The 22,254-nt window shown below is 38.3% G+C and overlaps 1 protein-coding gene across 1 annotated transcript; it reads left to right on the forward strand.

Moving 5' to 3' along the window:
* The first annotated feature begins 1,504 nt into the window (after positions 1-1,504).
* stac3 (SH3 and cysteine rich domain 3) lies at positions 1,505-16,750 on the forward strand. The gene is made up of 13 exons (XM_079619579.1): positions 1,505-1,722; positions 4,021-4,075; positions 4,159-4,237; positions 4,307-4,463; positions 5,004-5,101; positions 5,199-5,259; positions 6,588-6,685; positions 6,772-6,838; positions 9,061-9,107; positions 10,788-10,879; positions 11,017-11,068; positions 13,616-13,753; positions 15,699-16,750. The coding sequence occupies exons 2-13, from the start codon at positions 4,059-4,061 to the stop codon at positions 15,795-15,797; spliced, it is 1,005 nt and encodes a 334-aa protein (XP_079475705.1). The 5' UTR covers positions 1,505-1,722; positions 4,021-4,058; the 3' UTR covers positions 15,798-16,750.
* Positions 16,751-22,254: the final 5,504 nt, after the last annotated feature.

A 22,254-nucleotide genomic window follows, 5' to 3' on the forward strand; every position in this document is an offset into this window, starting at 1 on the left:
GGGACTGTCGCTCAAAAAAGAGAACAATCCCTGGAGAACCGGGACGGGTGGCATCGGGCACCCCTCCTCCTTCTTCAGCTCACGCCAGTGTTGATCCTCGTTCTGCCTTTAATGCGATCACTTTCTCGTTTCCTCTTTTTGCTTTCCTCCGACAAAACCTTTGCTTTCTTGCTTTTCTGTGCTGCTTCGTCCACGACTATAACATTTGGCAAACAAACGCTAGTTTGGCTCGCACGTCCGATTTTAAGGAAGTGGGGGTGGTGGTGGAAGTGACGTATATGCCGTAAAGCAGTCGAATTTTGTAGTTCTCTTTGTTCGCCGGTTACTACCCGAAACCCGAAGTTTAAAAGTACGATTAAAAACGCTACAGACCCCGTCAGGCTATGGCAGACGTGTCATTCAACCTATTGTAAGTCGATGTACCATCACAAGAGACTTGGAAGTATATTATTAAGGTTGAAAAGTTACCTAGTGCTGCTTTAAGCCCTGTGTCTGGGTCAGTTCGGTTGTCTGTTTTCGTTGCGTTTGGATGGTTGTTCTGTTTCGTGTTCTTGTTTTCCTGAGTTCATTGTTTAATACACATTTCACTGCTGCATTCGGTACTTACCTCCCAACCACCATGTGACACCTATATGATAAATTATATGATAAATTATAGTTATATGTTTTGAAAATTGTATTGTCATTTTGGCTTGAGTGTAAAGAACATTTATCATGATGTTAAAGGTAAAAACGCTATGGTGAAAAACAGTTAATTGATTAAAAGAAAGTTTCCTTACTATATTATACGGTGAATAACTGTTTGCTGGTTGTCAAAGTATTACAGTATTAAAGTATTACTGGTATTACAAAGGTGCAAAACAGATATCAGTACTTCAAAGGTTGGGAATTAACATTATATCAGATAATGAAATTTTTTTTTTTACAGTAAATTTCTGCCAACCACCACAGCTGCCGTTATTTTTACGGTAATTTTAACATTGAACTAATTTTACAGTGTATTGACGAAGGTATAATGACAAATTATGCTACATTTCTGATTCTGTAGAAAGTATAAGTTAGTAAAGTTAGTTCTCTCTGACATATATAGCGCAACTGTGCCTCAGGCGACCCGAGTTTCCCCGAGCTTTCCTGGCTGTCCTATACAATAAAGGCACAAAAAGACCAAAATAGATCTAAAATACTAAAATAAATAAGTCAAATAGCTTGTAACAAAATTAGAGACTTTTGTAATTAGTTTATTTAAAATTAAACCTATGATTTGATGTATTAGTGTTTTTATTTTTTGTTTTATGTTAAATATATATATAACACATTCTCTGTTATTGTTCTGGCCTCTCTGTTACAGCGCTGGATGAAACTCACAGGCCTGCAGTGAATCTGTGAATGACCCGAACTGACTACATTTGTGCATGTCTGTCAGAGAGAGAGAGAGAGAGAGAGAGAGAGAGAGGGGGGGGGGGGGGGTCGTATTACTCTTCGTCATCTGCCACCTGTTTAAAACACTCACAGTGACACACACACACACACACACACACACGTACACACACGTACATGCACAAGTGTTTGTTCCTCAGCTCAAGCCAGTTTGGTTATTAGTGAGTTCAGATTAACTTATAGATCGACTGCAAACAGAAGCTTAACATGCTGTAGGACAACATCTCATTGGTTGAAAGCTCATTGAAGACATCAGATTATAGTAAAGCAAATCACCATTACCAGGTATGTATATTTAATCATCTTAGTGTAGGTCACATGCTTCACTCTTATTGAGAATGTGTGCATTTAAGTGTGACTATTGAAATATACTTGCTCTATGCAACCTAGAAAACATCCGTCATATTGTCCTCTGTAACTCTGCCTAGTGAGATACTCATTTAGTTGGACTCAGATTGTGTTTCCAGCCCAGAAATAGAAACTGAGAGTGTGTGTGTGAAATTAAAATGCTTAGTTGGTATATTTGATTGGACAATTTCATTATGTTATGATGCATAAACTTCTGCAATATGCTGTACTTGTTTGTTGTCTATACAGTTATGGAAGAGCTTTAGCAGCTGTGAGGGGAAACCGCTTTTTATTGCAAAATAATGTAACCATGTAATATTTACCAACTAACAATTACCACACATTTAATGACCAGGACTGCGATTAAAATAATAAAAGATTCTCACTATTAAATAGTTGCTTATTATTATGCATATTATTAGGATATTGGCTGTTTATTAGTAATTATAAAGCACATATTAATGTCTTATTCTGCATGACCGTATTCTACATCCCTTAATCCACCCGATACCTAAACTTAACAACTACCTTACTAACTATTAATAAGCAGTAATTTGTGGTTTATTGAGGAAAAAGTCATTATTAATAGTGAGAATTGGACCCTAAACTAAAGTGTGACCAAAAAGTTACATTGAAGGCCGTGAATAAATATATAAATAACTGATACTTGTAAGCCAGGCCTTAGTTTGCTGTTAAACAGAAGAGTTAAATCACTTTGTAACTGTACACTGATTTCCTCTGATAGCTATCTAAAATATCAAAATTACTGATAAATCAGGTGTGCAACAAGTAAAAATAACAACATGTAACATGCAATGTTTTAAAGGGGAGGTATAATGCCCGTTCACAAGATGTGAAATAAATCTCTGATGTCCCCAGTGTGTGTGTGTGTGTGTGTGTGTGTGTGTGAAGTTTTAGCTCAAAATACCCCACAGATATTCTTATATAGCATGTTAAAGGTGCTGTATGGAGTTTTTCTACTAAAATGAATCCATTTGTTATTACCTGTGTGTGAAGGGGTTGTAATCTCACTATAAAATGACCCACTTGGAGGGTTTTGCTATTACCTCTGAAAGCAAGTATTCCTATTTCTATGTGAAGTCTCCGGGTCGGATTTGCAGCGAAATTTGCAGTGCCGTGACTGAGACCTTTGGAAATTTGGACACATGCTGCTGTCCCGAGAATTTTCGGTCTCTTTCGCAAAAGATTCGCATCTTTTGCAGCGATTCTTTTATTAAATGTCAAATATTGATTTATTTTAAAAAAAATTATTCATGCTTTTACTATGACTAAATCACATTAAAATCACATTAAAAATGAAGCAGATGATGCAAATTACAAATTGGAAGAAGAGAAGAACATATTTCATTAATAGTTCATATATGAATTGTTATTAATTAAATATGTAATTGTGGATTAATTCCTTAATCACTTATTTTATTAACTAATAGTGTTCATTAATTTGTTAATTACCACAATGAGCCAAATATCCATTAATACATTATTAATTACAACATTAGTAGTGTGTCAATTACTACAATTACTAGATTATGAGTTAATGATGTGCCTCAATAAGTAAAGTCACAACATAATGATTGTTAGCAAATGATTAATTAATCATTAATGACCATCACTAGAGTTTATAAAAGCTGTTTATTAAACACTGCTTTCCAAAAACATTGTAGTAATCGACACACTACTAATGCTGTAATTAATAATGTATTAATGCATATTAGTTTACCTGTATTATCTGGAAGTTGAAATATAAGGCTTTGGCTCATTGTGGTAATTAACAAATTAATTAACACTATTAGTTATTAAAATAAGGTATTATAGAATTAATACACACTTACACATTTAATTAATAACAATTAATATATGAACTAATATATTAACCAGACACTCTTCATTAGTTGCTAATGAGGCAATCATTAATGAATAGCTTAGATAATCATTAGTAATACATTAATTCAGTATTATCTGTGCATTAGTTAAGCATGAATTAATGCTTATTAGTACACCCTTATTGTAAAGTGTTACCAGAACGTCTTTTAGTAGAGTATAAAGTATGATATTTTACTTTGGTATGTAAAAGTAAAAGTTTTAATGTAAAAATGTACAGTCAGTAACAAAGTTAAAATACTTTATTGCTCTCCACCACTGAGTTTGACTACTATTAGCATCACTTTTGACAGTTTTATTCATAAAACCAGCTAATGTGTGATGGTTGTGTAGGTGCTGACCTCTGCTGACGGACTGAAGACGCTGTATTCATGGCTCAATATGACCAGTGAGTGTTTCCACAGATTATATCGTCTTTCAGGAACATTATTATACGAGTCTACAACTATCTAAATGAGGATTGTGTTTCAGACTCGAGGATAAAGATTCGCTGGACATTCATGATAATCCTCCGGCGCCAGACAATGTCGTAAAGGAGGACGACAACACTGTACGTGTGTGAGTTTCTCTGTGTGTGTGTGTGTCATGTGACACACATCTCACGGTCTGTCCTCCTCAGGTGTATTTTGTGTATGATGAAGAGGTGGAGGAAGAAGAGGCTCCTCCTCCTCCAACGCCTGAGCCGGTGATCCAAATCAATGACAAACCACACAAATTTAAGGACCACTACTGCAAGAAACCCAAGTTCTGTGACGTCTGCGCGCGGATGATTGTTCGTAAGTTCACAGTTCACTCCATCAGTGCCTATACAATTTAAATATTCTCCAAAAATAAGAAGAAATTTTATGTGTAATATCCGTATAGTGATTTATTCATCTCTATTTGCAAATCATTTTTAAATACCAAAAAATATTTAAAAAATATATTTTTTAAATTTGCACGCATTTTTCCACTTTTATTTTAATGCCTATAATAGGCTTGTCACAATTCTTCGATACCTTGATAAAATAGTTTTGGTACTCGCGAGCTGTTTGAGAAGCAGCTTTATGTGCGCGCCACTTATATAGATCAGCGGTGCGCATGCTTTTGGTGCGGGAATTACTGAAATTATGCACAATACTCATAACCCCGCGCTGAAATTCAGTAACAGCATAATAGCATTATTCAGCCGGATGGAGTGAGAGGAAGCGGGAGTCAACCAGGGGTGTAACGATACCATCATGTCAAGATTTCGATACATATCTCGATACTGAACTCACGATACGATATTATTGCAATATTACTGATCCAACTGATTCCTGTTCCTCTTCTTTCAGTCAATAATAAATTTGCCTTGCGCTGCAAAAACTGCAAGACCAACATTCACCACTCGTGCCAGTCATACGTGCAGTTCCAGAGATGCTTTGGAAAAATAGTGAGATGACATTCTATATGCTTTCTAATATACATATATATATATATATATATATACAGTACATACATCTTTTCAATAATATCTCTCCTCCTGTCAGCCTCCTGGATTTAGACGAGCATACAGTTCTCCTCTCTATGATCAAGAGATCAATAACTCCGGTGAGTATAATGTATAATGAATACATTTTTGACATGAAAATACTCTTGGTGATAATTAATTAAACAAGTCGAGTTTAAACAAACAAGGGAAACAAATAATCCAATAGAAGTATTTTGGGAATTTCAAGCATGTGCTGAACACCGAACTAACAGGAACGTTCTCGAAATACTGAATAATGGTTCTCTCAAAGTTATGAACATGTTCTCTCAGTGACTGACGTTAATAGAAAGTTTGACATTTGTTCAAATAATAGTTTTCTGAAAAATTTTAGTTGGACGTTCAGCTAACATTTTTTAAATGTTACTACCGTACTTGTTTCAGAATGTTTATAGAACATTTAAAAGTAATGTTCCCAAAATGTTTAAAGAATACTAAAATGGGATGTTTTCTTAAAGTTTGCATAACCAAGAAAATAAAAGTTTTCAAAAGCATTTTTAAACGTTCAGAGAACATTCAGAAATAACAATTTCATAACTTAATGGGAACATAGCACAAACCTTTTTTTAGAACATATTTTTATATTAAGAGTGCTAGCTCATAAACATAGTATAACAACCTACATTAGCACAGACAATTACCGTATTTTCCGGACTATAAGTCGCATCAGTCCATGTGCCATAAAGAGGAAAAAAACACATATAAGTCGCACTGGACTATAAGTCGCATTTATTTAGAAATGTATTTCACAAAATCCAAGACCAAGAACAGACATTTAATCTGGAAAGGCAAGTTATTCAACTACACAACAGCACACAGAACAACAGCTGAATAGTGTCCGGTGTGTTAGCGTAACACATTAACAGTTATTCAGCGACACATTAGCATAAAGAACATATTCCTGGGAGGCTGAATAGGCTAAACTAACATTAGCCAGTGAGTCCAGCAAGTTCACCAAGCTCCCGATCTCATTCCTCAACACTGAATCCATTGAGTTCTTCCTCAGTGTCGCTTCTGAACAACTCCACTAACTAGAGCGCCCTCTCGCGGCTGTAGACGGTAATGTTTTCTCTTGGTTCATCTCAGTCTGTATTAATTAAGTCGCACCTGACTATAAGTCGCAGGACCAGCCAAACTATGAAAAAAATTGCGACTTATAGTCCAGAAAATACGGTATGTGCTAGTCAGAAAGTCTAGAATGTTTCTATTTGGTACGCATAACGTAATATAAATATTTGAATGTCTGATAAAATAACGTATGCCTATATTTGACAATGTTTGAAGTTTATTGTGAAGGTAAATACTGTTAAAATGACTGTATGATGAAATCTATAAAAAATAACCTGAACACATTGAAATGATACTCACAGAATTGAAACTGCATGTGTAGGTCAGCAGAACCGCACTGATCCGGTGTTCGACACACTGAGAGTGGGTGTGATCATGGCCAACAAAGAGAGGAAGAAAGGGTCCGAAGACAAAAAGAACGTAAGTGACACGTTCTGCTGTTAAGAATAATTCAGCAAAGCCCTCACGTCTATGAAGAATGTAATGAACATCCTTCCTTTCATAAGATGATGATGATGATGATGGAGGAAGAGGAAGCTCAACAACCGAAGGAGGATGAAGAGATTGTTGAGGGTAAGTTAAGCCAGGAGTTGCTGATTGTTTGTTACCTTTACAGTGAATTTCCGTGGTTGAAATGCAGTCATCTTATTAGGAATCCACGTGATCGAAAAGTGTTGTCGTGTCGCATCAACCTTGCAACAGTAATTTAGGGTAAAAACTCATTCATTTAAATAACTGCTGAAACTGCAGTCTCTAGCTGGCAAATGAAATCAATTTTGTTTTGTGTCTTTTACATTGTAGAATTGATTTGCTGGTATACTCTATATGTGACCCTGGACCATGGGTAAATTTGTATTTAAATTGTGATATATATATATACATCATCTGAAAGCTGAATAAATAATCTTTCCATTGATGTGTGGTTTGTTAGGATAGGACAATGGGGGGGGGGGGGGCGCTCTTCTGAAAACTAAAATGACAAATGGGACACCCTACGGTCTTGTGGATTTAGCGGACACACACACACGGCAGCCATTGTAAGTCGACTAGAACTAAAGTGAATATGAAGTGTGCCATTTGGGACAGGGCCATAGATAAAAGGCCAAGCTGAAACTGAAGTTTTCAGTTTGTAATGTGGGAATATATGTGGTCTGTAAGTAAGTATAGTCTATAGTGTCCATGATGAGGTCAGAGGGTGTTAGTCCCTGGGCAAGAGAGGATTGCAGTCGGGGTAAAACTTAGGCCCTGTCCCAAATAGCACACTTAACATGACGGTGGGACAAGTCTTAACAAGTGGGAAAAAGTGTTTTCCAAATACCATTCGGATTAAAAAGAAGGTCAAAAGCACTTTTTAGAGGCACAAAACTTATTTTAGCGTTAGGTAAGTGCCTATTACCAACATAATCCAATCTGAATTTAAATAATACAGTGTTTGACCAGACAAAACTGTTTTATATATAAATATAGGTTATACTGTATGTGTTTTCGCACATCCTATCAGGAAGCAACGTAATACACACATGACGACAGTGCGTAAATCAAGTTTCTCCTCCCACTTATGCTACTTTTACTGAGATTGCGTATCCCGTGTCAATTCTAGCCGTCCTTTGGTAAAATAACATTACTCCATCTACCCTTGTAAAAAATAATCCCATCCGAATAGGCCTTAAACTGAGTGTGATTTGGAGTGTGTGTATGTCTGTGTTTGTGTTAGCCCAATACTATGTCAATGGAGTTGAGCAGGGGTGTCCAGTCCTGCTCCTGGAGTAGAAGAATACATTCAGCACATAGGTTTCCATGAGTGAAAACCTGTCCTCTAATGTGACAAAGGCAGGAAAAAATCTCATTCTTTTCTCAATCCTTCGTCCTCAAACGGTTCATTTGTTCTTCTCTGATGCACATCTGGCTAGTTCATCTCCACCTCAAGCCTCTCTGCTATTTCCCTGAGTTGAATCCATCAAATGATGAAATCCCTGAAGAAATTATGTCACTGTCCTAATTACTTTCCTAAATATCTGGGACTCTTCAGGATCAATGGTACTGATCACAAAAGGCCATATCTGCAGGACCTTCCAATTCTTCACCAAAATCTGCATCCCAATACCTTCAGCTTGACCAGCTTCAACCCTACACTCCCACCTGGTTGTTGGCAATACTTTCACTGTAAACTTCTTGATATATTCTGTGAGAATGGTCCAATGGAGCTGAACAGTGTAAAGTTTCTGTAACAGACCAAATAAGCTGATAGATGTCACAGATGACTTATCTGCATTAACCAGTAACAGGTTCAGTGTGTGACCATATAATGAACATGAATGCTTTGTTGTTCAATTCTAGCACGTTCTTCCGTCGTTTCCACAGATGAGCAGTACATTATCCATGCAATGACACACAGTATTAGGAATCAAGTGTATATAAACTTTTGAACAGGGTCATTTTATTAGAATTTGTACAGTTTGTCTTGTGGACTATCTAAACATCTGTTATGTTAAATATTCAGGGCAGTACTAAATAAAAAGCAACATGCAATTTGTACATGATCCCTCTTTTCTGTTCATTATTAAAGAGATAGTTTACCAAAAAAATGACAAGTCAACATTTACTCATCCTGATATTGCCCTAAATCCATAAGACTTAATATGAGACTCAATATGAGATTGGTTTGTTAATACTGATTTTGTTGTTGTTGTGGGAAACAAAGGCAGTTTGAATCAATCTACAGTATATTGGCTCTTTATATCCATTAACACCAAAAAAGACATGTTGAATGGGCAACCTTTATCCTTTATTGTTAGGAAAGCAAGATGGAGACAAGAAAGACAAAACAGCAACAGACGACAAGGTAAAATGCAGCTCTACTAGTGTTCATGCTGTCCAAAAAGTTGCATGGACAGGAGCAAAGGTTGCATGGACTGGTTTGTCAACTTTATGCAGGATTTTCAAAGTTTCTAGTTCCAGCCCGGTCCAGAATATTGAATGTTATCATTCCCTTATGAGTTTGGGTGTGTGTGTGTGTGTGTGTCTTGTTATTTGGTGTTTGTTGCGTAGTTTTAGTTGTCAATAGTGGTGCTTGTTAAAGCATGTATCACTAATACTATCGGTCATATATGATGGGTTAAGGATTTGAGCACACCCCTAGTACTGAACTACTATAGTGCATAACTCATACTACAACATCTGGGCTATAAGCATGATTTGTACCTCAAAAAGTGTGGCTTGTGAGGTGTGCTATTTCTTTTCTAAAAGACTAAAAAATCCTATAAACCTGAGCCATATCTAGAGACTAGAACTTCATAGAAACTTAAAGGGATAATTTACCCAAAAAAGAAAATTCTGTCAACATCATGTTGTTCCAAACCCATTAGACTTTGGTTAATCTTCAAAAGCAAGTACAAATATTTGTAATGAAACCAGAGAGACTTTGAAAATCTAGGTAACTAAAACCTACCAGATCCAAAAAGGTTATAAAGGCATCGTAAAACAAATCCACATGAATCGAGCAGTTTAATCAAAGTCTTGTGAAGAGATACGATCACTTTATGAACAGGTTTTTATTTACACCTAAACAAAGAATGGCACACATATGGTAATCACATAAGATTGTTCTTCACTCAACAAACCTCTTTGTTCTTGTGCATAAGCTTCTACACTGTAAAATATTTCAAGTCTGTTAAACTTAGAAATGAAAGTTCACTTCAAGTTCAACTTGATTCTCTGAGTTTTAACAACTTTGTCAAATGTTGTTTCAACTTGATTCTTCAAGTAAAGACAACTTACTAGGTTACATTATTGAAAACTCATAATCAACAAAAATCGTCTGCTCAAAAATATTTTTACTGTAAAATGTTCAATGTTGCATAAAGTTTTGATACAATTCATGTTAGGAAAAAGGTTCAAAGTAAAGGATTATTATTAAAGAATTTCATTATGTTACCTAGAATTTTACAATCATTTCATATTTCACATACTTTCTTATATAACAAAGAGTCTTTGCAGTTGTAAATGACAACACCAGCAGTTGTTTTACAGGTTTAAAACACTTTTAAAATCAGCTAAACTTAGAAATTACAAAACGCTTTAAGGACAATTTCATGTCGTATGTTTACCAAATTTAATTTGTGTGTCAATCATTGAAATAAGGCAGACTGATCGAGTACATCGAAAATATCCCTCAAACCCTTTAGCGTCTCTAATAGATCATTTTGATAACTAAAATCCTGTATTTTGTCATAAAACACTGGCATGTTATTAGAAAACTTTCTCTGTTACATGGCCAGCATGCCCTGAAGGAAAGCTTGCGACCAACACCACCTAGTGGTCAAAGACTGGATTACTTTGGCCTGCTTTCATGGTCTAAAGATGATCTGAGACAAATATGCACATTTTCACTGAACATGTAGTGCACACGCTTTAACATGTTGCAACCGAATCTCAGTCGGGTTCCTGATCTCACCCCCACTTCTCTGTCGCTGTCCATGAAAGAGGCAAATAAACCCTCTAACAGACTGTGTTTGATTCGCAGAACAAGAAGCAGCAGCAGACGTTCAGTCAGTCTCACTATTATATGGCTCTGTATCGCTTCAAAGCTATTGAGAAAGATGACCTAGACTTCCAGTGAGTCTATTCACATATTTATTTATATTTCAATTCAGTCATAGCATTAATGCATTGTCAAAACCATCATAAATGCTTCATTAGTTTAATTTCTAAACCTGATCAGGTGTGTTGTGTGTGTGTGTGTGTGTGTTCAGTCCAGGAGATCGCATCACAGTGCTGGATGACTCTAATGAGGAGTGGTGGAGGGTGAGTTCATTGTGGTGGATTTCTATCAGAAGTTAAGGTTAGTACTAGCCTGGGAAAACCCAGACCACTCTCAGTTGTAACTGAGTTAGGGTCTGGCAAAGCTCCATAGACAATTCATTTCCACAGGGGCGTCACCAACGCAGGCCCGGTTCTACGGGGGTGCTTGGGGGTGCTAAGCACCCTCAAACAAAAGTGAAAGCACCCTCAGATGAAATTATTAATAGCACACATGTAAACGAGATTTTGCCGACAATAGAAACACAGACGGATTCACACTCGACTCATACATATAGGCTAATACACAAAATAAATCCATTAACACGGTTTGTCAAAACAGAAATTATTTAATTATGCTTTCATGTTTAATGCATTTGATTGGTTGTGTCCTTTCGCGATACACATAGGTGAAGATGTCTCTTTAATTGGCCACTTTGTTTGCGTGTGTGCGTCCCGCTCAGGAAATTAGTTTACGCTAACAAAATGAAACCTTATTATAAAGTGTTACCATTTTTTAAATAAAATGCCTATCGTTTCTGCTGTTGGTTTGAAGCTTTAAAAGAATATTTAGTTGCTAGGCAGGCAACGTGAAACCTTTGAGCTAGTCAGCTTCATGTCAGTGACTATACTTCACAGCGGTAGAGTTACTCACAGGACACTGCACTTATTCGCAATCACAAAAGTTCATTATTTGCTCGTGTTTTAAAGCTTTGTCGTGTTAACATTTCATTGGCGTTTTGTTCTGACATGATGCACTTTTTCTGAGCGTGTACGCGCGCGCGCACTATCAAACGATTTTTGTTGGGTCAGACCCATCTGCTGGCGAGGGGGGGCTGAGACTGAAAAATATGCACCAAACAAGCCACTTTGACATTTTTCTATTTTCATGAATACAAAAAAACGGTAAAATATGAAATTTGGGTGACCCTCCCCCTAGACTAAAAAAATTTGGATGATCCTACGTTTATGTAAGCACCCTCACTATTTTCAGAAGCACCCTCAGTGATTTGGTTCTAGAACCGGGCCTGCACCAACGGACGTCGTTCAAATGGCTCTGGGCGCAATTGGATAGATCTAAAACCAATCAGACCAATGAAGGACATGACGTATCGTTTAGCCACCAACGGGGCAAGCTGGTATATCAGACTTTTTCCGAATCCAGTTGGTAAGACAGCAAACACATCTTTTTTAGATATGAAGGCTTCGAGTGCTGTTTTTTGCTCTGGTTTTAACGAAAATGACAATTTTAAATCGCTTGAAACAGACGCGATAGCTGATTCGAACGAGTGATGTTCCACGGCGGCATCCATCTCTGTAATGTAAAATCTGCGTCACCGTCACTGCTCTGTCGTCATCGTGTAAAGCCCGCCCCAACGTTTCTGATTGGTGCCGCGATTTCGACAGATTGGAAATGGGTTTCAATGGGCTCTTTGCCAGACCCACTTGCAGAGAAAATCTAAATTTGCCGGAAGTGGTCTGGGTTTTCCCAGGCTAGGTTAGTACAGGAGTACATGAGTGAGTCAGGAGTACAGTTTTTCTCCTTCATACATGTAATGCCGGGCTGGGCAACTTTGGTCCTCAAGATCCACTTTCCTGCAGAGTTCAACTCCAACCATGATCCCAATCGCCTGCCTGTAGCTTTCTAGTAATCCTGAAGACCTTGCTTAGCTTGTTCAGGTGGGTTTGGTGAGAGTTGGAGCTGAACTCTAAAGGAAAATGGATCTTGAGGGCCAGAGTTGCTGGTTTAATGGCTGGGAGATTTCTGAGCAGAAGTCCCCTCAACACAACAATGCTTCTTATAGCCCTCTCAAAGAAACATGCAGGGTTCATATCATTATTACTAAGGTTTCAAATTCATCTCCTGTGATCACTTTACCCTCCCCTTTTAATTTCTTCTCACAATACATAATTTTAGCTGGAATGCAAAGTGTCTCACACAAATATGATTGAAAGGTGAAACCATGTCACGCAGTTTACAAGAGAACGGGAACGAATAAAGGAGACTCTGGTCTTTTCACGCACATGGAGTGCACAATATTTTATTTTTTTGTATTAAGCAAACAAAGCAATACAGATAAGTACAAACGCTAAAAAAAACACATATAGTGTTTTCATTTAATTTTAAGATATTATTTTATGTCACAGTGCTAAATCTGTGTCTGTATTGCATGTTCAAACTTTTTTTTTTAAATATATTAACAGGTTAATAGATGTTTTTATGGGAATATATCATTGGTTTGGAAATTTTAGAGAAATTCTAAATTAATGCATTACAATTTAACTAAACCCATTCGATTTTAGTCGACTAAATCTACTGTAGATTTAGTCGACTAAAATCTTATTGTATTTCGTCGACTAAAACTAAAACAATTCAGATGACTAAAATATGACTAAAACAAAAAATGGCATTTTAGTCAAAAGACTATGACTAAAACTAAATAAAAATGTGCTGTCAAAATTAACACTGTCCTAAAGAGCTTGATTAGATGATTCAGTTGTGTTTGATTAGGATTGTGTTTGTTTGAAACTGTGTCTATGTGTGTCTCAAAGGGTAAGATTGGGGAGAAGACAGGCTACTTGCCCATGAATTACATCATCAGGGTGCGAGCAGGCGAGAGGGTGTATAAAGTGAAACGCTCCTTCGTGGGAAACAGAGAGATGGGCCAGATTACGCTGAAGAAAGATCAGGTCAGTGTGTGTCTGTGTGGTGAGGACTAAAGAGGGATGTGTGAATGTCATGCGGATCACTATTATTTATAAAGTGTTGGGGAGAGTTAGCGCACACAGCTGCTTTCTGTTGATGTCTCACTGCAAACAGCTTCTCAAATTGTATATCGAGCTAAACCTGAGAAATGGCAAATGTGTTTTTATGCACTCCTCTCCCCTGAATAATTCAACTGGAATACCTCTGTATGTCCCATGGTATGATACTCTAAAAATCTGGGGCCTCATTTATAAAACTGTGCGTAAGATCTTTACTAAAAGTGTACGTGCGCCCGAAAGCCAAAAATGGCGTGCGCAAAAAATATTCAGACTTATAAAACCGTGCGTACGCCAGAAACTGCGCAGAATTCACTTTATAAATCCCAGACAGCGGAAGATTGTGCGCACATGCGTCTCCTCCCCGAAATAACCATATATGAGCTTACAACGGCTCGTTTTACTATGCAGATCCTCATCTGCATATCATTTGCATATGATTATTCATCCACGTGATAACATGTTTACCGGTACAAGACATTAGGAAAATATGAAATAGGGATGTGCTGTCCCATTACATTTATAAAAATAATTTAGTAGCCTATCCTTGCCTTGTTTTTGAATAAATAAATAAAATAGTGTAAAATACATTTCAGAGAAAGTTTTTCTCAATCTTTTCCACTGACCAAATAGTATTTTTAATTGATTTATATTTGTAATGGAAACAGATAGACCTTGTTTTGCGTTATATTTGCACAATCTGCTATTTTCATGATGTTTATATATATATATATATATATATATATATATATATATATATATATATATATATGGTAACACTTTACAATAAGGTTCATTAGTTAACATTAGTTAACTACATTAGTTAACATTAACAAATAATGAACTGCACTTATACAGCATTTATTCATCTTTGTTAATGTTAATTTCAACATATACTAGTACTTTATTAAAATCTTGTTAACATGAGTTAATGCACTGTGAACTAACATGAACTAACAATGAACAGCTTTATTCATATTAACTAACATTAACAAAGATTATTAAATACTGTAACAAATGTATTGCTCATTGTTAGTTCATGTTAGTTAATACATTAACTAATGTTTAATAAATGAACCTTATTGTAAAGTGTTACCATATATATATATATATATATATATATATATATATATATATATATATATATATATATATATATATATATATATATATATATTTGAACTTTTCAGTAAATTTCATGTAGTTTAAGTGTTTAACTCCATTAATGAGAATGGCATATTTAATCTAAATGTTTATATCAGAAGTAAAACATAGTTTAAATCATTATTTTATTTAAACTGTTATTGTGAACATGCACTGTATTTATGATTAGGACTCATAATGAAGATTTACAGTTTTACTTCATCTGCCGTTAGATATGCGTCAGTTTCACTAAACGGCCCGACGCGCTCGCTGGCGCGGACATTTAAGATGTGGATATTTGCTTCAAGTGATAGGCTTGGTGAATGAAATTATATTTGAATTATCTTTCTGTATATGAATAATTTTATTTAGATTTTCTGTCTAAAAGTGACCAAAAAGACATTTAACTCCAGCTCACCATCGGTGTCGCCAATTCCCTTTGTCTCCAGAATGTGCGTACGCACGGCTCAAAGTTTGCTTAAAGGTGCGCACATTCTCCCGTCAAGTTTGTTTTTTATAGATCACAACCTTTGCGTGGGAACTGGCGTACTTACGTTTCCAGCCCCGTTTTGTGCGTACGCACGCTTTATAAATGAGACCTCTGGTCTGCCTAGTTAATGTTTATACTTAAGTAAGCGTAAAGGAACCGAATAAAAATGTATTTAAGAGGCAGTTTATTGACTGATCACCGATTGATTTTTCAGATTTATAACTGCGTTCTACTTTGTAGATCGTGGTGAAGAAAGGAGAAGAGGTGAACGGATATCTGAAAGTGAGCACTGGCCGTAAACTGGGCTTCTTCCCTGCTGACCTACTACTGGAGCTCTGAATGATGGAGATTCATTCATGAAGAAAATAAGTGAAGCTCAAGAATGCACCGAGAAAGAGGGATAAATAAATGAAACCGAAGGAGAGAGATGACAAAATCTGACCTCACTGGCATGTACACAGGGTCTAAATGTAACTTTTACCAAGCACTATGAATACAAACATTTATTTGCTGAGAAAACAAAAACAAAGTTTCTCATTAGTTGGCTAGTAATTGTATTAGGAACTGCAAAAATATTGCATAGAATAAATACTGTAAGAGTGATAGTCCGCAACAGGGGATCCACTGGAGTTAAGTTTGCAGAACCCAAATGCAGTTTAATTATATCAAACATAAAACAAAGGCATGGCCGGAAACTAGTGATGGCAATTTCAAAACACTGCTTCATGAAGCTTCGAAACCTTTACAAATCTTTTGTTCCGAATCAATGGTTTGTGCCTGTGTCACACTGCCAGAGTCACGTGATTTCAGTAAACGAGGCTTCATTACGTCATAACTGTTTCGAAACGCTTCAAAATGTCAACGGTTCACCGTTGGGGGCGATGATCTCTAGTCAACCTATGATTCATGAGGAGTCACTGAGAACCAATGATCAAACTCTTATCAGTTTTATACATTGGTAGACATTTTAATTAGACTTTAGTATAATTAAAATAAATAATGGTAGTTAATAGTCTCTTATTGGCCTGTTTAGCTGAGCCAATCATAGAACAAACAAAACAAACCCTGAAAATTGATAAAAGAACATATAGGCACTTGGTAATCTTATTAGATGATTAGATAATTGCATTTGAAAGATTTTACTTGCAATTTTTTTTTGCAAAAGGTGTTTTTATGCATGTTTGGCCCTTTTTGTTGCATTTACACTGTTCTGACCACTAGGGGTCACCGTAGAGACGGGTGTTGGAAAGTTTGAAGCCTCAACACAATACAGCACATTTGCTTCAAACTGTTTCAGTGTTTCACGAAGCCTCGATCTGCCCACCCCTACAGGAAACTCGAGACTCAAACATGGACATACGTTACTCAACAGTGGTTACAGGTAACAATACTAGAGAAGGACACGTGGCAAACATGAGGGCTTAAAATACACACACAACTATTGACAAGACAAGGGACACCTGGGGCCTGTTTCAGAAAGAAGGTTAAGTGAAAACTCTGAGCATGTTAACCCTGAAATGAGGGAAACTCTGGGTTTTCCGTTTCAGAATGGGAGGTATATCAAACCCGAGAAAGCAGAGTAAGTCAAGCCCGTTTCTGAAAGAGAGGTAACTTATACTCAGAGTCAGTTACCATGGCAACTTACTCTGTGAACCTAACCTGGTCGGGAGCAGGTTTTCTTCGGTAAACCCAGAGTTTCTTGCGGTCTCCTCCCCCTTTTTTTAAAGAGGAAGCGGTGTTTCTTCATCCACATCATCCTGTGAAGATGAGCATTTGGTTGAGTACACTTTATAATACTATTTGTCATAATTTCTGGTGTATTGAGTTGGCTACTTACAACTGCCTGGGGTTCTTCCAGTGTCACCTCTGATATTATAACAGTTACTCTAAAATAGTTATTATTACTAACTTGACATCTTCAACAGTGTAATTAGATTAATATAATAATAATGACTGTCTTTAGAAAGTATTGGTCTACTTATTACTAATTACTAAATCCCATATGAACCTCAATCATTTTGAGAGACAAGACACTGCACTTTTAATGCTTTCAAATTAACAATATACAATTGCATGAATTATTCTTGAATTGACCAAAGTGTGTAGAAGGAGAAGGTTACATTAAAAATATACCTTTTTAAAAAAAAGGTATAAAAAAAGTTCAAGTTTAAACTCAGAGTTGGTTGAACCTCAATATTGAAACAGGCCCCAGTGCACAATGAACCAATGACAACATGACACAATCACATGGGGAACCATGGCAGCCTTTATATGTATTTAGTGTAGGAACACCAGTTGTTTTTTTTACACAACAGCAGAGGTGGAAAGTCCAAGTTCAGAAAGTAAAAGTCCTCCTCAGTATTTTGTTCCAATCACCTGGATTTGCTAATTAGCACAGTTTCTCAGCCAGGAGATAGAACTAATTGGTGAAATCAGCTGACTGAGTTCATGGGTGGAATAAACATATGGCAGGACTTTTACTTTCTGACCCCTGGACTTTCCACCTCTGCACAACAGTTAAATGAAAACAGAAGTGAAAATGTGACATACAAAGTTAAATAATTTTTTGTTTTGTTTTAACACATTCCAATACATAACCTATTGCAGCAGTATACAAGCTTACAAAAATGTATTTTAGATATTCTTTAACATGATCCAGAAAACTACTTTATGAGGTCATAACAAAAATCATGTCTTTTGTTGGTTCGTGGGTTGGATTTTATTGTTGACTACTCTTTTCAAAGAGGAAGTCAGAACCGTTGAAGTGATGGAATGTGTGGAGAACAAAAGTGATGAGTAAACAAGATGGATGAAGTCAAAGTCAAAAAGTCAAAGTTTATTTATAAAGCACTTTTTAAAATACACGTAAATAAAGTACACGTATATCCTATTATATCAATGATATAAACAGTCAGCAGCACAGAAATAAAACAACTCTCACATAGCGTCAAATGCCAGACTATAGTAATAGGTTTTAAGACTTGATTTAAAACCAGCAAGTGTTTGAGCCTGTCTGATGAACTATTCAGGGCCAAAGCTTCGGTCCCACTACTGCAAATGCTCTTTCAGAGTGATTTGTTTATTAACTCCTGACAGAAACCACAAATTGACAACGAGGATTAAGCATTTTTTCGCTATCGTTGGTGTAACGAGGTATGTTGTTATGGGAAGAAGGAGGCGGGAACCGCCGAAAATTCAAATTCTTTAATCATAAAATAAAACAAATACAAAAACGAAAGTATAAGTCAGCAGCCCCTCGCGGACGACTGCTGGCCACATAAAACAGAAACAACACATCAAATAAAATCAGGCCTGTTCCTCTCTCGATCTTCACTGTCGTCACTTCTCCTTTTATGCTTCCACTCCTCCATGAGAGATACGAGACCGGTGCGTCGCGCACGTGTCGCTCATTATCAATCACGCCACAGGCCTGTTGGTCATTAAGTAAAAAAGGTTTAGCAGAGGATGGTTTCGATCCATCGACCTCTGGGTTATGGGCCCAGCACGCTTCCGCTGCGCCACTCTGCTCCCCATAGAAGGCCACCAATTCATAGGGGTTTTCAAAAGGACTTGTGTTTAGGCACACATGAAATGCCTGAGTCATAAATGAGATCAGGTGAAAACAACAAAGGGTTTTAGCACAGATATGTGTGAGCTTTTCTTCAAGTAAGGAAAGAGTATGTTTATAAGGAAAGCAGTCTTAGCAGAGGATAGTTTCGATCCATCGACCTCTGGGTTATGGGCCCAGCACGCTTCCGCTGCGCCACTCTGCTTTCTATAATAACCTTGCCATTCTCACAACCTTTCAAAAGGACTTGCGTTAGGCAGATTTGAAGTGCTCCTGTCATAATTTAGATTGGGTTAAAAATACAGAGTGATTTAGCATAGAGTGGAGGCAATTTTTCTTGAAGTAGGAACAGAGCATGTATTTAAGATGGCTGTAAGAGTGTGAGTCGCAGCGGCGAACACACACACTTAGCAGAGAAAAAGGATATTATACGTCGGATAGCGTAGCAGGAACAGCGACTGAAGGCGGCGAGTTGTCGACTAGCGGCTTCAGATGCAAAGGCTCGTCCCGCAGAAGGCTTTTTCAGACGGCGCGGCTTCTTCCTCTCAGGATCCAGATATGCGAGAGCTTCGCTGAAGAGATGAAAATCAGAGTATATCAGCCTGTCGAGCTGTATTTATAGGCCTAGGCCACGCCTGTTTCGGCGGGACATGACGTAGTGGGCGCAAAGCGCCCCCATTGGATCTGACGTCACGAGAGGCCTCTAGGGCAATAGGCAGCCAATAGGCGCGCGAGCCGTCTTGCCTATGTCTGCATGCTGCCGCAACGCGTTTTACATTATATCAAAATTAAGGATAATTTTTGGCTTCAATATCTCGTGGAAAAGAGTTTTTCCCCTAGCGTAAGATATTACGCAGTACGAGAGACCTCTCGTAAGAGAACTGATCTTACACTGGACAGAGCAGTTACGATAGTGTCACGGGGTGACAAATAATCCCCGGAACTGATTCCACCAGAGAAGTGTTCCCGCCGGGGCACTTTCAGTGTAACACTGTCCCCGGGCCGGTGTGTGTGTCTGTTGTCATGACAACTAAACGGCAGATTGGCAACAGGTGTGGGGACTTCACTTTGAGTGCCTGATTGAGGTGGCGCCAGTGTTTGGAGAGGATAAAACACAAGAGAAAGAGAAGGCTGTGTGCTCTCTCTCCGTGTTGGCTTGTTGTTTCTTGTCTTCCCCCGTCGATCTGGTGTGGTTCTCTCCCGTTGGGAAATGTTTGTGGAGTGTTGCAGCTGAAGGATCATCGTGAAAGAAGAGGAGTGTCGCTTGTGGGATCCGAGGGCAGTTTCGAAGAGTGGAATTCGTCGCCTGGACTGGAAAAGAGTGAGATGAGCGATTGACAAATTGAATCTCATAAACGCATGTTTTCTACACTAAATTGGATACTGGTTTGGAGTGCTCGGATCACGTGGTACACATCGCACTGAGTGAAATATACTGATTCCTTGTCGGTCTCTTGCCTCCTCCTTGACCATTGGAAACAGCGAAGTGAAGCCCGCTTGTAGTGGTGAGGAAATTATTCACCACATCTGTCCCAACTCTGACTATCATCGGCTCTTCAGATCGAGACCTCTGGGTGAGTGTTGGCCTTATTTTGCACTTGAAGAGTGGATTTGTAGTGCTGGAATTGACGTTTCCCATCACGTTGCATGTTTGGAGTTGGACTGTCGTGTGTGTGTGTGGAAGATTTATCTTTTATCGCCGTGCACTCCCCACGTGTCATGCTGGTCTACCGTTCATCATAAGAGCCTAGTGAGATCGATTGTAGTCACCTGTTGGATGTCAGAAGGAAAAGCCCCTGTGTGCACACTACACATGAGAACTGTTTATCTCTGCTTGAAGTTTTATGCTGTCTGTTCCAGTGAAAGCCCCGCTCAGCTTGCGACTCTGTCCCCGGCAGCACACGTGAGAACTGTTTATCTTCTGCTTGAAGTTTTTATGCTGTCTGTCCCCAGTGAAAGCCCTGCTCAGCTGGTGACTCTGTCTCCTGCCACCCATGTGAGAGCTGTTCACCTCTATTTGAAGTGTTGATTCCGTCTGTTCCAGTGAAGGCCCGCTCACCTTGTGACTCTGCCCCTGCAACACACGTGAGAACGGTTTACTCCTGCTTGAAGTGTTATGCTGTCTGCCCCAGCGAGAGCCCCGCTCAGCTTGTGACTTGAGTCTGTTGCAGCCCTGAAACCCACCTGTATGGTGTGAAGTGCCCGCCCTTTACAACCCACGTGAGAACCGTACATCTCTGCTGGAGGTCCTGATCCGGCCTGTTCAAAAAGAGTTCTGCTCCGCCGACGACCCTGAGGTTGCTGTGGCCCGGAGGCCCCTTGTGTGGTGTTCGTCACTTGCCACTGTGAGTCTGGCACCAGCGCCAGAAGGAAGTGAGCTCCGACCGTCTACTCACCTGGGATACTCGCCTGTTCGTCACTCACCACTGTGAGTCTGGCACCAGCGCCAGAAGGAAGTGAGCCCCGACCGTCTACTCACCTGGTATACTCACCTGTTCGTCACTCACCACTGTGAGTCTGGCACCAGCGCCAGAAGGAAGTGAGCCCTGTCCTATCTACTCACCTACGATACCCACCTGGCCATAACTTACCACGGTGTTGCCTTGGATTCCTGGGGAAAGGAAAGAAGAGGATTTTAGATTAGGATTTTCAAATTGCTTTTAAACATTAAATAAAGTTGTTATTCTTTTATTCCTGTCTCCGGCCTCCTCCTTTGACACGCTCCTCAGGGTGATCCTGGTCTAGGGGTGGGTGCAGTCTGGCTTGGCCCACCTCGACCTGTGACAATAGCAAGCCAGATTGAATCTGCTGCTAAATTAATTAACGCTAAATTAATTTCAAATTCCCACCAAGTTACCTCCCCCGTACAAGCAATGCAGCACATAATAAAACGCAGAACAACAGGGAAATCGTCACATGTTCCTCTTAATTCTGCTCATGTGGGGAAGAGGAAGTCATGTTTTCGCTGTGGATCGGAGGCACACTTAGCTAACTGCCCATTTGAACTTTAGACTCCCAGAGACCCAGGCTTAACACTCACTCATAAACAGATTCTAAGACTGTAAGAACATACAACAGTCAAAATTCAAATCCAGATTATTCCAGTTCATAGTTTAGGTCTATTAACTACATTATGAAAACATGCTTTGTCCCTATTAATTAAATATATGGACAACACAACACAAAAATGCACTTAAGTACTAGAGCTGTTGTGGTTAAGAAATTTCC

This window comes from Phoxinus phoxinus, assembly GCF_949152265.1.
Source record: "Phoxinus phoxinus genome assembly, chromosome: 7".
Lineage (NCBI taxonomy): Eukaryota > Metazoa > Chordata > Actinopteri > Cypriniformes > Leuciscidae > Phoxinus > Phoxinus phoxinus.

Excerpts from the sequence above, each read along its gene's own strand:
- stac3 (XM_079619579.1), top strand. Across the intron at positions 6,686-6,771 it reads GGTCCGAAGACAAAAAGAAC|ATGATGATGATGATGATGGA; the intron begins GTAAGTGACACG and ends TCCTTTCATAAG. Across the intron at positions 13,754-15,698 it reads TTACGCTGAAGAAAGATCAG|ATCGTGGTGAAGAAAGGAGA; the intron begins GTCAGTGTGTGT and ends TCTACTTTGTAG.